The 14,411-nt window shown below is 58.0% G+C and overlaps 1 protein-coding gene across 23 annotated transcripts in view; it reads left to right on the forward strand.

The window, feature by feature from the left end:
• NFASC (neurofascin) overlaps nt 1–14,411 on the forward strand; it is a 174,416-nt gene that overhangs the window by 142,363 nt on the left and 17,642 nt on the right. For 11 of the 23 annotated variants that reach the window (XM_032318194.1, XM_032318200.1, XM_032318196.1 and 8 more), the window contains 6 exons: nt 898–1,013; nt 2,655–2,859; nt 4,019–4,141; nt 5,163–5,336; nt 7,729–7,743; nt 13,063–13,287. In XM_032318194.1, the coding sequence (XP_032174085.1) occupies nt 898–1,013; nt 2,655–2,859; nt 4,019–4,141; nt 5,163–5,336; nt 7,729–7,743; nt 13,063–13,287 (858 nt within the window). The remainder of the gene's footprint in view (nt 1–897; nt 1,014–2,654; nt 2,860–4,018; nt 4,142–5,162; nt 5,337–7,728; nt 7,744–13,062; nt 13,288–14,411) is intronic. The other 12 variants (XM_032318207.1, XM_032318209.1, XM_032318210.1 and 9 more) reach the window with 5 other exon arrangements.

Raw genomic sequence — 14,411 nt, forward strand, 5'->3', positions numbered from 1 at the left:
ACTGGCTGGTGAGTATGGAACGAGTAGTGCTAGTCTGGACTTCGTGGCCCCGCCCACAGTTCCCACGGCCCCCTCCGCCTGTGCTCTGCTGGACCAGAGGGGCGGGGCAGAGCTGTACTGCAGCAGAGTGTGGTGAACAGGGGGAGTGCGGGTCTCCCTCTTCAGGGGGTCAAGCATCAGAATCCCCTCCTGAACGAGGTTAGGGCTTCTTCAGCCTGTGGCTGACATTTCCTGCAGGGTCCTAGTGGGAAATGAGTGTCACTCAGAGGGGACTATCTCTAATGTGAGGATGGGGTTCAAGGGAAAACAGCAGGGTATCAGGAGCCATCCAGAGGACTAGCAACAGCAGGACCCCAGTATAACACTCTGAGCCTTGAAGGGGCAGCGGACGGGGGCGTCCCCACAAGCAAGAGGTAGAACCTTGGGTAGAAAAGTGTAGCAGCCCTGCAGCCCACAAAGAGGCGGCCAGAGGACCTGGTACCTCCCTCTCCTCCTGCCCTGGGGTCTCCCATTGGCCTTGCCTATTAAGCAAACCCCTCCAGGGGCCTGTGAACAGGGGGAGGAGGGCAGCTGTCACAGTCCGGAGAGGGCAGCCTGCTGGGACGCAGAGCAGGTGGAAAGGGTAGTGCATGGGATGGGGGAGCAAACGGAGCCTACTCAGCTGGGAGGATAGCCGATAATCTCCCTCTAAACGTGTGGCACATCTCTCCCAGCCTTGGCCTGGCCTTCCCCCCACTCCCCAAGGGCAATCTCCTGGAAGAGTCCTGGCCTCATGGAGTACCCCGTGACTAGAGTGGGGTGGAGGCACCGGCCAGCCGAGAACAAGTCCGAGGGGCCTCTTGAGTCCAGGGGCCAGCCCCGCTTGCTTAACTGGCTCTCTGTCCCAACGCATTGCAGATCCCAGGGCTGCACCCACTGACGTTAAAATCCGAGTCCTGAACAGCACGGCCATCAGCCTGCAGTGGAACCGCGTCTACCCCGACACGGTGCAGGGCCAACTCAGGGAGTACCGAGTGAGGAAACAGCTCCCAGCCCGGCCTAACTACCCGGCTTGCTAACCAGGGCAAGGGGCCAGCAGACGCGGGCCACAGGCTGCTCGGAAGGGGTTCTAGGGCTCGCTGTGGGATCCAGAGTTGATTCAAGATGATGTCCTGTTCAAAATAGCCCCAGAGAATGAGGTTGCGGGTATCCCCAGGTGTGTCCTGCGACAGCAGGGCTGAGACACTGCTCAGCGGACAGCCACACAGAGGGCGCCGGGCTCGGGTGGACGCCGCGCGTGGCCCGTTGCGCTCCTCCACCAGCGAGCGCACACACCTGTGTCTTAGGAGAAGCCTTGAGGCCCCACTGAGCCGCACTGCTCTCCTCTCCTCGTGGTCCCCGCCAGGCTGCTTGCCTCACCGGGTCCGGTTTCATGACACCCAGGCAGAGCCTCCAAAAGGTGTAAACACCTTCCCCGTGTCGCAACCAACTCCGGATTACCGGGCCTGTGGGTTACCGAGGCCCTTGGCTGCGCCGGGTCTCCCTGCCTGTGGGCAGATTCTGCTCACGTGTCTCTCCTCTTGGAAGAGGAGAGGGGAGAGTGGAGAGAAAACCAGGCTCTGCCAGGCTCTCCCTTACACGGAGCTTTATTCAAAACGTGTCTGGGAGGTGATGGCAGCTGTAAGCGTGGGTTAGTGCAGGTTCTGTGACTGGGACGTCACTGAGAGTTGGCTGATGGACAGTCGGAGGCAGAATGGCGGGGATCCTTCTCTCTGGGGCCATGGATTCGGTAGGCAGGGGAAGGCAGGCAAGAAAATATGTGCGCTTGAATGAGCTCCTCCCCAGCACTCGTACCCTTAACCGACTTGCCCGGAGAGTTTTCTGGCTAAAGCTCCTACTGGGTCCCCTTCTAAAGTGTGGGCTTCCGCCTTCCTTAGCCATTTGGAGGCCCAGGTGACGCTGGTGTGACAGCCTGACTTGGGCCACCTTCCCTACCGCTAACTGTACCTCGTGTCCCAAACTCTCTCATCTACCCATAACCCTGCCGCCTTCCGAAGGCCACCCCATCCTCGCTCTCGCCACCAGGCAGCCTGCTGTCCACGGACCTGGACATGCATCTAGCTCATTCTAAAGGGGTCCAAACAATTTTTAAAAGAAAGCGTTTGACTTCAAAGGATTAAATCAGCTCTCCTATTCAGACTTCCGGGGGTAACCTGTCCTTTTCAACTCCTGCCTGATGCCGAGCTAAACCATACTAATCCAACTCCAGGCGATGTGGCCTTTGAGCCCAGAAGAGAGCTTTCCATGCCCGGACCCTTGGCCCGTGTTTGTGGTTCCGGCATGGACTCCTTGAGCAACTCGTTCCCTGGCTTGGAAATCAGGGGCCTTTCTACCAGGAACTTTGGCCAACTTGCCTATTTCCCAGAGAGCCCATGTGGCTCAGGAAGTGATTGAGCCCCAAACCCCTGTTTCCTGTTTGACAGCAGTTCGTACTTGCTAGGGGTCGAGGACTGGGGCCTCTCGGGCCGCTCCTCCAGCCCTAGGTGGGGCTGCTCAGGGCACTCGGGACTCGGAGCCTGTGACAAGCAAAGGGAAGACCAGTCACTCCCAGAGCCACTAACAACTAACCCAGCTCTGCCTGACCGTCCCCTCACCGGCCCGCCTCTGTCCCGAAGGCCTACTACTGGAGGGAGAGCAGCTTGCTGAAGAACCTGTGGGTGTCTCAGAAGAGGCAGCAAGCCAGCTTCCCTGGTGACCGCCCCCGTGGCGTGGTGTCCCGCCTCTTCCCCTACAGTAACTACAAGCTGGAGATGGTCGTGGTCAATGGGAGAGGCGATGGGCCTCGCAGTGAGACCAAGGAGTTCACCACCCCGGAAGGAGGTAGGTCTGGCCTGCAGCTCTTCGGGGTGGGGCAGGACAAGGGCCTGGGCCGGACAGCACAAGGTGACCTCTGCATGAGCCCAAGGCGCCGGCATCCTGCGAGCCATTCCCGAAGTGCTCCATCCCCGGGCTGGCCTGCCTGACAAGACGCTGTGTCTCAAGAGAAGACCTGTGCCGCCTGCTGACAGAATTGCAGACGGGCCAGCAGACGGGCCCCCACGGCCAAGGGCGCTACGGGAACCCGGGCCACCCCCACCTTTGGAGGCCAAAGCACCGTCACTCTGACCACCAGAAGCACTGGCTTGTTCCCCAGCATCGCGGACCTTCAGAGTTCTCTCAGCGCTGTGCTCCGGAAGCTTCTGTCAGGACAGCTGGCCCATGTGTACGGTGGCCCCGCAGGGGGCGCCCTGCCTGCTGCTGGTTCCAGGTCCCCCTGGGCCTGGGAGGCAGACACCTGTGAAGTTCACCATGTCCTGCTGCACCGGCTCAGCGTTTGCTATGCCCTCTTCTGTTTCTCCTCCCTCCCTTCTTAACCGCCTTCCCCCCCATTTTACTTCTCTTCCTCCTCCTTTGTTCTTCCCTCTTATTTCTTTATTCCTACCTTTCCAGCCCCCTCATTTTGCGTTTCATCTCCAGCCTCTCCCCGTTGCTCCCGCTCCTGGTGCCCAGTCCATGAGGCCCACCTTGGGCTGCTTTCTCCTGACCCCTGAACCCTGCATTCTCAGCTCGGCGGCCTGGGCCTGCTGCTGGGCCCCAGGGTGAGGAACCTTGTCTGAGACTGGGAACCGCAGCTTCTGTGCCCACAGCTCTGGTTGGTTCCTGCTGGCTCGAAGGCATCTTGGCAGGGACAGAGCCTAACGTGTGCTGAATCCACAGTAGCTGCTAAAGGAAAACCTGACTGACTTCTTCCGCATTTAAACAGAGTCTGAGCCATGCTTGTCCTAAATGGGGAGGAGATACAGGGGTAGGGAGCAGCGTCCTGGATGGGGCGAAGGGCTCTCGTCCCCCCTCTGGTTCCCGTGGGTTCTGGCTTAGCAGCTGTCCCACATGGGGGTTGCCCCAGGTCAATGCCTTCATACTTGTGCTCTGTTTTTTTGTGTTTCCTCATCCTGCCTCTGCCCTCCCCTTCTTTTCCCCTGCCCTCTCCTCCTTCCCCAAGTACCCAGTGCCCCCAGGCGTTTCCGAGTCCGGCAGCCCAACCTGGAGACAATCAACCTGGAGTGGGATCACCCGGAACACCCCAATGGCATCCTGATCGGATACACGCTCAAATACCTGGCCTGTACGTTCCCCGCTTCCTTCTCTTAATCTGGGATTCACAAGCCCCGTCCTCACCATTTCACTGAGTCGAAGTAGAAAAGCTTGAGGTAGCTCAGAGTGCCCTGCAGAGGGCTGGAGGTGCCGGGGAGAAAGTTCCCCTAGAGGATTAGGGGAAGCAGAGACCCCCCCCTCCTCCCCATCAGCCCCCCCTCCCCCGGCACAGCTCCTCCTGCCAGGAGCTTCCAGTCTAATGAGGGATTCAGCCCTACCCTTCGGGGATCTTAGAGTTTCCAACACCTACAAGTGAGTCTAGGAAAGACCGTATTTGTGCCTCATCGGACGGGATACATTACACACAGGGGAATCCACACAGCACTCGGGGAGGCTAAACCAGGTACCGTTCATGTCAGGAGCCCAGGTAGGGAAGACCTCACTGAAAGAGCTTAGTGTCACCCTGTCCGGACAGCAGTGTCCTTGCATTTGAGAAGCCTCTACTGTGGCCGATGTTGTACCTCATTGGGAAGCTCAAAGGGCCAGGTGTTGTGCTGTGGACGATTTTAATAGCCAGCTGCATGCTTGTGTGCTGTTCTGAATGATCTCTGGCCTGACCGTCCCCCTTTGAGGTATACTGAATAGGCCTTCCACAAAGGAGGCATTAATGATCAAAAGCTCTAGTGATTCTGCCCTAGTTATGTTTGAAAGGAAGAAAGGACCTCAAAAGTTTTGTCCTTATTGAAAAGGCCTGGGGATTATAAACTAAATCTTTCAGAACCCGCTGCATAACTTTGCAGTGAGCTGGAGATAATGAGATCAGTGAAAAAGCCTGAGCTGGGGTGTCCTTGAAGAGCCGGAAAGTTTTTGCCCCGGGTCTCTGCCCTTGAACCCCAATCTCCCAACCCCCGGGTCATTAAGGTCCTGGGGCGAGCTCCCCTTGTTCTCTTTGCGGCAGGGTCGGGAAGGCTTTCTCCTTCCAGCTGCAGGTGATATAACCTACCATGGTCACTGCTGCTCAAGTTCAATTTCACTTACCTATCTCTCCCCAGTTAATGGAACCAAACTAGGAAAGCAGATAGTGGAAAACTTCTCTCCCAATCAGACCAAGTTCACGATGCAAAGAGCAGACCCCGTGTCGCGCTACCGCTTTACCCTCAGTGCCAGGACGCAGGTGGGCTCTGGGGAAGCCGTCACCGAGGAGTCACCAGCACCCCCGAATGAAGGTAGGTGCATTGCAGCAGCCTCCGGGGTGGAAGGTCCTGGCTAATTCCAATGCCTAGAGAAACGCCCTCACCTGGCCTTCTGGGCTGGAGTGAAAATAAGGCTGCAGGTCCTCCAGCCCCCGCACGGGATACCAGAGAACCCATCCCCTATGCTGAGAGGTAGGTGTATCTGGAAAACTCAGATCTTCTTAGACAATGGCACTCAGACCTGACCCGCACTTTGCCTTGACTTGCTCAGCTACTTAACATCTGTCACCTGTCCTCCTTGGGGGGATGGGGGACAGGAAAGAGAGCCTGGGTCCATAGTAGAGACAACATGAGGGAAAGCATGTGGGAAGTAAAGGTGCTAATGAACTTCAGAGAGCTGCGGCAGTGTTCGCCCATGGTGGGGGAGGGGGACTGCAGTGCTACTAAGGATGCAGGGGGACGGCTCGGCTCTGGGATACCTCTTCTCCGGTGGGCACACGGAGCCAAGGAGAGAGGGAAGCAGCCTCGATCGACGCTACTCACCAGGAGCGTGAGCACAGCAGGTGTCAGCCCTGCTCGGAGCCTGAGCTGGGTGAGGTATCAGGCCGTGAGCAGGGAGGGCGTTGGGAAACAGCCCCTGGCCAAGCCAGCTTTCCTGAGAGCAGCTCTTGGCTCAGCTCTTGGCTCCTGGCGTCTTCCTAGCCCCGGAGCATCCCCACCGGGCTGCGCCTGCCTGAGAAGGCCACTAGAGGGGACTCCAGGCCCACTCGTAACCGTGCTGGCACCTGGAACATCCAGGATGCCAGGCTGTAGGAGGAGACCTCGTTTTCCAGAGGTGCAGTGGTGTGTTCAACAGCCGTTTCCTGAGCATCTGCCACGTGAGGTCTGAACACGGTGCCAAAAACAAGGGACATGGTCCAGCAGGGGAGAGCCACAAGAATATCTCCTTGCTGTCCCACGCGAGGAATGTTAAGTTGAGCTGAGGCAGGTGCAGTGGCCATGCAAAGGCTGGGCAGAGGAGAGGTCCATTTTGCAAGGGAAGAGGCAGTGTGAATGGGGATTCTAGAAGCAGACAACAGGTTGCTCTGTGCAGTGCTTGTCCCAGAAGCTGAGGTCCAACGGCCTGACCCTGGCCCACATTGGACCTCCCAAGCACCTCTTTCCCACCCCAGCAGAGCCTCAGGGCTTCTTCCTCTGGGCCTACCAGGCCTGCTGCAGGGACTCCCAGCTCAGCTTCACAGCCACCCTGCATCCCTCCCCAGCCCTGCCCATCGTCCCCCTCCCCCTGGGCCAACAGGCCAGGCTAAGCAGGCGGGAGCGGGGATGGGCAGGACCTGGAGAAAGGCTGACAGTCCTTCTCTGGTCTTATAAACCCGGCATGAGCCATACAATAAACTCCCCTCCTAGTGTGCTCATCAACCGCCCCTGGGCACTAGGGCAGTTTATTAGGGCTGGGGGACTTTGGGTAAGTAGCTAATAATACAGCACTTAGCAAAAGCCCGGCCAGAAAAGGGATAACGCGCTTTCCTGATTCCTTAATTCTATAAGGAGAGACATAAAGAGAGCCTCTTGTCCTTCCCCATTCCTGGCCCAAAACAGAACATCAGATCAACAAATACCCCATTGTCAAGCCCTAGTGACCACCACAGGGTACATTCTGGGGCCCCAGGGGACAAGAGGACAAAGGGAGACTTTCTTCTCCATTTAGGGGTTTGCAGTAAATTCAGGAATTCCTTTTTAGGACTCCCAATCCACAGTTGGGTTTCTTCTTTCATAAAGTTCTGCTGGTGGGAAAGAACAGGGGGCAGAAGACCCTCTGAGCGGGGGCCTCAGGGCTGCCATCTGTGAGAGCTCCTGGGCCTTCCAAGGCCAAGGTGGTGTGGGGGAGGGTTCACAAAACAGGGTCACCCCTCCTCCATCTGTCCCAATGCTACTCACCATCTTCCCCCAAAGATACGGGAACCATCCTTTTGACTGGGTTTGGCGTCCTCTTTATGCCCACAATTCTTGGCATCCCGGAAGGTCACCCAACCTTCCTCATAGAGATCAGCCTGGCCAGGGAAGACACACCCTTGGGGAACGACCTGGAAACAAAGCACTTGAGATTCACCGTCCCTACGACCACCCCTTAGTGGGTAGTCCTTGAGTGGAGGTAGAATCAGAGTGTATTAGAGAGGTCTCCAAGATCCAGGTGGAAAGTTTTCTATAGGAACATACCAGACTGCCCATGGAATTGACCATGAATCCTGGACACCAATTGGCATCCTCAGGGCAGTAGCCAGCCCCTGGTCACACTGTCTGGGTCAGGTTTGAGCCAGACGCTTCTCTGCTCGCTTGTCCTGTGGTTTCACCTGTGCTCTGTTTTGTCTTCCCTCTCTCATCCTTTCTCCCTCTCTCTGGCCATCTTGGGCGCTGTGTTCTGAAGCCACTCCAACCGCAGGTACCGTACCAGCAGCAGAGGTAATGGGCATGGCATGGGACAGTGCAGGCGGAGCCCGCCCAGCTAGGGTGGAGAAGGAGGGAGCCCAGGAGGAAAGCATGTTCCAGACTGTCTCTTTCAGGGGTTGGGAAGCCAGACTGTCAAGAAGGCTGTGTGCGGAGGACGGGACCAGAGGAGGTCAAAGCTTCCCCCTCTTCCTCTTCACTTACTCTTGGTTCCCCTCGGATGGCTTAGGAGGGGCTCCCCCACACACGGGCTCCAGACCTAGTCTCTGCACCTGCAGCTTTCTTGGAAGCTGCGTGATTCCTTCCCCTGACTGACATGGGCCCTGGCCTAGTTTTGACAGCTCGGGGTGCAGAGAGAGGGTCTGCCGTCCTTGGGTGGCCGGCCTTGCCCCTGAAAGGAATGCTGGCCTGTGAGTGGAGGCAGCTGGCTCCTGTCTTCCGGTCCGGCTGCCATCCCCTGAAAGGGTGCCTAGGGGCGAGCGCTCTGCATGCAGCCCGCGCGCGCGGCATGGGGGCCCGGCACCAGCTCTGCCGTCTGCCGTGGGTTCTGGGCCGTGACCGGAACCGAGCTTGTCCTTGGATAGGGCCAGGTGCTCCAGGACCTGGAGTCTCCGTGGGCATCATGGGCTGGTTGTTCCCTTGCCCCTTAGAAACCCAGCTTCTCAGAGTCTCCAGCATGAAGAACAGCCGCCACTCTTGGGGTCTGGGAGCTAAAAGCACAGCAGAAGGGAGGAGCGGGTGGGCAGGTCTCGACTTAGGACGAGGTCCACTCACCACCGCCCTCCTGTTAAGCCCTCATGCTGGGCGTGTCACTATTGAAGGCCTATCCTCAGGCTGGGGATGCTAGGCAGGGGACCCCACGGCTCCTTCCCCGTCATCCTCTGCAGCTGAGGGCAAGGCTCACCCTGGCAAAGCAAAGGCTAGGGGCGCAGGGATCACTAGAACCTCCTGAAGCTCTAGGCAACGGGGTGGACTGAGAAGCAGGTGAGGAACCGGAGGGTTGGCTTATGAAGACGACTACCAGATCTGGTTTCCTCCCACCCCCATTTTACGTTGGTTCTGTTTCTGTTGCACACCCTGCTTCCTTCTATTTGTGTTTGTTTTGCCAGATCTGTGGGTGGTGCGCAGCCATCATCCCTCCCTCTCCACACCCCCAGCTCCCCATCCCCCCTCCACATCATTGCCCAGGCTGGTAGATCCCCAGTGCCTCCCCACAGGGCCCAAACAGCCTCCACTAGGATATGAGAAAGACACATGTCCTGGGTGTGGGGACCATGGAGAAAGCCATCCTTGTGCTCTACAGGCTGCCCTGACTTTCTGGCGCAACTTGGCCCAGGGGTTTCTTCTGGAACTCTTCTAGCAGGTGCTCAGGGTAGCCTAAGCAGGCTCAGTGAACATAGGAGGGGGAGACACAGGACACCAAGAGAATCCACTGGAAGCTCATTGGTCAACCAGCTCCCAGCCCACCTCCCCCTTTCTGGCACCCTGGGACCCGAGGCAGGTGGGTCGGGTAGCAGGGAGTCTGCCGTGCCAGCAAGCATCTGTGCCAGCCTGGGCTGCCGCTCTCATGAGTGGCACCTGAGAGGGAGAGGTGATCATTCCGAACCCCCCACCTTCTGCTCCCCATTTAGAAAAGATCTCAGCCCATTGTGGTATGCACAGTGACTGCAGGGTCTCCGACCCTGGATCACACGTGCTTCTTGGGCACCAGCTTCCCCGGGACATGGCAGTAGAGGCACAGTGCACGTCTTTGTAAATGAGTTGTGCTCATGGCATCGGCTGTCCTCAGCTGTAAATGCCCAAGAACCTTCTGCGCACACCGCAGGTGCCAGGCAGTGGAGCCCAGGTCTGACAAACCCGACGCGGGTCCGTGGTCCAGGCTGCTGCTCCCTTCCAGCTCATCGTCCCTGCACCTGGGTGTTTTATCCCCACACTTCCCTGTTCATGTCTTACCCACTAAAAATAAACCCTCTTGCACACCGGGTCTGTAGGGTCTCAGGATGGCTGCCCATCTGGCCTGGCCATCTGTGGCTTGGCCACAGTCGTCCGTGCGCCATGTGGCCATTTTTGGACTGAACCTTCCACCTTGGAATGTCTGGAAACTCCTGTCGTCCTCTGTGACTCAGATCTGCAAACGTCTGCCGGTCAGCTCCGTGGCCGGTTCTGGGGTCAGGAACATGAATGAGACAAGCCCTTTCCCCGGTTTTCCCCATCCCTTCAGTGGTGTTCCCCGAAACTCTGGTGGCAAAGCCTCAGCCGTGGCTGGGGTACCTTCCAGTGTGCATGAGGTAACCCAGTAGGCTGCCATGGCCTTTGGGGAGGGGTGCTATGCTTCTAGCTCTAGCCGCCCCCCGCCCACCGCCCCCCCATGGCCTTCCTCTCCATTGTCAGGCTGATACTGTCCGCTGCTCATTGGCTACCGTGTTCTCCAGCCCATAAGTCCTGCTTTAACTGGAGAGGACATCCAAGCTCAGCAACGCACCTCCCCAGCCTGTGGGCCTCTCCGTCTCTAAGCCCCTTATCTCCTCTGTGCAAACCCACCCCAGGGGATGAACTCCTCTGGGTCACCTTTGACCTGAGCACTGGACAGTTTCTCCATGAAAACCTGCCTCCCGTCTCACCCGTGGGAACAACTCACTCCCCTGACCCAGAGCCTTTTCGTCTTGCCTCTGCCCCCCCAACTCCCCCTCCCTATCTCCCTGTCTTTCTGCCCCTGTCCAGCTATGGGACAACAGACACAGCTAATGAGTGGGTCACAGAGAACAGTGATTTGCCAGCTGTGACCTCAGCCTAGCTGAGGCTGCCACCTCCACAGTGACTCCAATGGGAGGGCACTTGGGAGGCCACTCCTTGCCTTTTGTTTCCCTCTTACCGATACTGAGACCGTTGATGCTGATCTGGAGGGAAAGTGGTTAGGTGGCCGTCATCAGAAATGCTTCCTCCTTGTCACACATGGCAGAAGGGACCGTTGGTGGGGAGGGGCAAGACGACGCAACATCTGCAGATTCATTTCCCATTCTTGTCTCTGACCAGCAGCATCAGGAAAAAAGTCATTCTAACCTAGCCTCTCGTAGCCTGTTTCTAGGGCTTCTTGCTGGAATGCCCAGGGAAGCATGTGCGAACCTCACTGTGGGCCTGTGGGAGTGTAGTGTGTGTGTCTCTGCTTTATGAGAGCCAAGGGGCATGTGAGAGTGTGTAGAGCTCTGGGGGCAAGGGCCGCTGAGTCTGGGAGCCCAGGAAATGTAACACCACCACCCATGTGTGCATTACCCAGAACAGGATGATTTTAACTCAGAGTTGTCCCCTCAAAGCTTTTTGGCGATGTCTTTTAAATAGTCATGGAAAAGGAAGGCGCTATGAACATCCTACTTGCCAGAAGTGATTAGAAAATACACCGCTGGTAAGGAGCCAAGTCAGAGCCTGTCCTGCCCAGACGGGCAAGCTAGCCTCTCCAGGGTCCTTCCCGCAGCACAGAGCAGCGGGAAAAGCCCATGTGTGTGCGTGGCCACGGGAGCTGCAAGGGACCAGGTCTGGAAGGGAGCTGACCTCTGCCTTGGGGTCTCTCCGGCTTTTCCGTGTGTCTCTCTGTCTGTCTGTCTTGGTGAGTGGGGTAGGTGGACTCCTTCACCCTGAGCATTTACAGCACTGAGCTTTCCAGGCCTGGGGCCACCTTGCGCTAATGCATCCTCAAAGGGTGATTTTGACAGGGAGTCTGGCCACGCCCCACGCCTTCCTGATGTCCACGTTGGCTTTGACCCCACCCAGGAATGTTTGGAATGCGTGGGACACAGCTGGCTACCCAGTGTGACTTCCGTGGTCAGCACACCCTCAGGGTCTAGTACTGCCTCTGATCTTGCAAATAGGGAGTGGCTGGGATCCCAGAACTCTCCCTCCTCCTCCGTGGGGACGGGTCATATTGGAGACCCAAGGGAATGAAAGGGCCTTTGTTGCTCAGGCTCTTACTGCAAAGTCCTTGGGTCTCTTCATTCTCCCCTGAGAAAAGCTCTCTGGCCATTGTCTCTGACTCCCTCCCTGCCCTGGTGGCCCTTCTGAGCAGTGGGGATCTTCTCTTCCTAAATTTCTGGAGCTTTGAGATAGGGCTGACGTGTGGCTATTTCTCGGGGGTTTACAAGGATCTCCTTCATCTTAACGTCCCTGCCTTCTGTCCCAGAAAGCAGACCATGATCAGATGACAGGAGATGGCGGGGGGGGGGGGGTCTGTCTCTCTCTGGTTTGCCCCCATCATTCTCATCCTCATGGCTTTCAGTAATATTGGACCTAGAGAGTTGTAGGGCCGCCCTCGGTTAGTTTCCCTGACCCTTCTGTCGAAGGAAAGTGGGCATATGGAGACAATGTCACATGGATAGACTTAGCCACCCAGGGGTGGCCGACATCCAGGGTGACTTTGGGTGGGAGACGAGAGTATGAGAGTGAGCACAGATTTGAACCAATCTCCCTGAAGATTTATACAACAAAGAGGCCCACAATATATCTCGCTTGTGTCCCGGGGTTTCTCCATCTACAGAGCACAGGTGACACTGCGACTCCATTAGTGCCCATCCCACGTCCTAATGTGAAAGGAAGGGACCTGGGGCTCCTGGAACCCTAATGTCCTCAGAAGAGAGGAGTTAGGGTGGCGTAATTACAGGAAGGAACATCACTGGGCAGGGAAGAAGGGAGGAGAGGCAGGGCCACAGACCAGAGCTGAGAGCCTGAGGACGGGCCGACAGTGAGACAGGAGATGCAGACCCCACTGGGAGGCTGACCCCCAGAGTGGGGGCTGTTTGCTCTCTGTCGTTGGGTTTGGGGGTGTTAGGACTCAAGCAGCTGTGAGGAAGGGTACTTTGGGAGTGAATGGCTGGGAATAGGAGTCTTCCCAGTGCTCCTGCAGGACACGGCCGCCACCTGCCCCCCCTCCAAGGCCGGAGCTCCGGAGCCAGACCCAGGTGCTGCTGATGTGTCTGGGTGGTGCTGGCTGGGGACCCCATGCCGTCCCTGGCACCTGAGCGATTCGGTGTCCGTCCTTTCCCATCCTCATCCTCACTCTTGGCGGGGTGCATGCTGGGGGCTTCGAGCCACACAGACCATGAGAAGAAAATGAAACACGCCCAAGGCTTCATTCTCTTCCTGGCCCATGGCTGTGTCCTCTCACTGTGATCCGTCCGACCCGGTCCGTCACACGCGGCGGGGGAGGCTTCTGGTCACTGAGCCCCATCTCCTCCCTGGGGCTGCCTGCCTTGCACGCGGGGCCGCGAGTCCAGGCCGAGGGCCGCCCAGACCAACCGGACGGGCTGTTTTACATTTCCCCCCCCAGCTCCTCCCACGTGGCCCCCAACCACGGTGGGTGCGACAGGCGCTGTGAGCAGTACTGACGCTACTGCCCCCGCTGCCACCACCGAAGCCACAACAGTCCCCACCATCCCAAGTGTCGCACCTACCACCGTGGCCACCACCACCGCTGCCACCACTACAACCACTGCCGCCACCACCGCAGAGAGGCCTCCCACCACCGCCTCCGGGACTAAGATGCCCGAATCTGGTACTGCCGCCGCCCCTCTGCCCCGTCCCTCCGCCAGAGCCCCCATGTAGGAGGGCGGGTCTGGGGGTGCCGTTGGCCGATGCCTCCCGTTGTTTCTACCTGGAGAGCACACAGGGTTGCTAGGTTCAGGAGCCCAGGGACACAGAGCGCCACCTAGCACTCTCCACCTTAGGCGGCCCTCCTCGGCTCCACACGGCTGTTCTAGCCTCATGTCCTGTTAACAGAGGCCCACACTCCGCAGGCAGTACCCTGGGGTCCTGAATGGGAGAGCTGCCTCCACCTCCACGCGGAGCAGCAGCTCAGGGCTGAGCATTCTGGAAAGGAGAGAGTATGGACCAGCGCAGGGGCCTAACCCCAGATAGTCGGCCTGAGAGGGCTTCCTGCCCAGGGCCTTGTCACTTCCAGCCCCGCAACCCAGAAGAGTGGGGAGCGGCCAGCCCTGCCAGGCAGCTCTTCCCTCGCCCCTCTCTCAGCAAAGCATATCTACAGCCTCCCCACCCCCTGCAGCCTTTTTTTAAGAAGGGCTTCCAGGAAAGCATTGCTACGGAGCCCCGTAATGCCCAGGGGTGCTCTGTTGTTCTTCCCACTCTCATCCCCCACACCCCCAGATACACACCCCCATTTATTTCTAAGAACCAAGCATCAAACACCCTTGCATTACCGGCCCAGGGAGGGCCTCTAGCTTGCAGAGTGCACAGGCCAGCTGTAGAGTCAGCCTGATGCAGCTGGCAGGGCAGGCAGGAAGCATCCAGCACCCTCCGCCGGCAGCTGTAGGGTGATAGCCGCCCGCCCTACCCTCCCGGTCCTGGGCAAGTCCCTTTACCTTCTGGGGCCTCACTTCTCAGCACCTGAATGAGGATGGAGGCTTGATGCACGTGTGAGTATCGTCTTTAATTCCATTACACGGAGTAACGTGAGCCCTACGGGGACAAGGGACGCATAACTGACAGTGTGTTCTCCAGACCTTGAAAACGCCAATTTGCCATGAAGGTACAATATCTAGAATTTAAACAGCACAGACTATAGGAAGATGTTGGCTGGGGAGAAGCCTGGCAGGCTACTAGAAGCTGCCACCAGTAGTTTGGTAATGGGCATTCTTTGGGGCCACAGGGAGGCATCTTTGC

This window comes from Mustela erminea, chromosome 17 (genome assembly GCF_009829155.1).
Source record: "Mustela erminea isolate mMusErm1 chromosome 17, mMusErm1.Pri, whole genome shotgun sequence".
In the NCBI taxonomy this organism is placed as follows: Eukaryota; Metazoa; Chordata; class Mammalia; order Carnivora; family Mustelidae; genus Mustela; species Mustela erminea.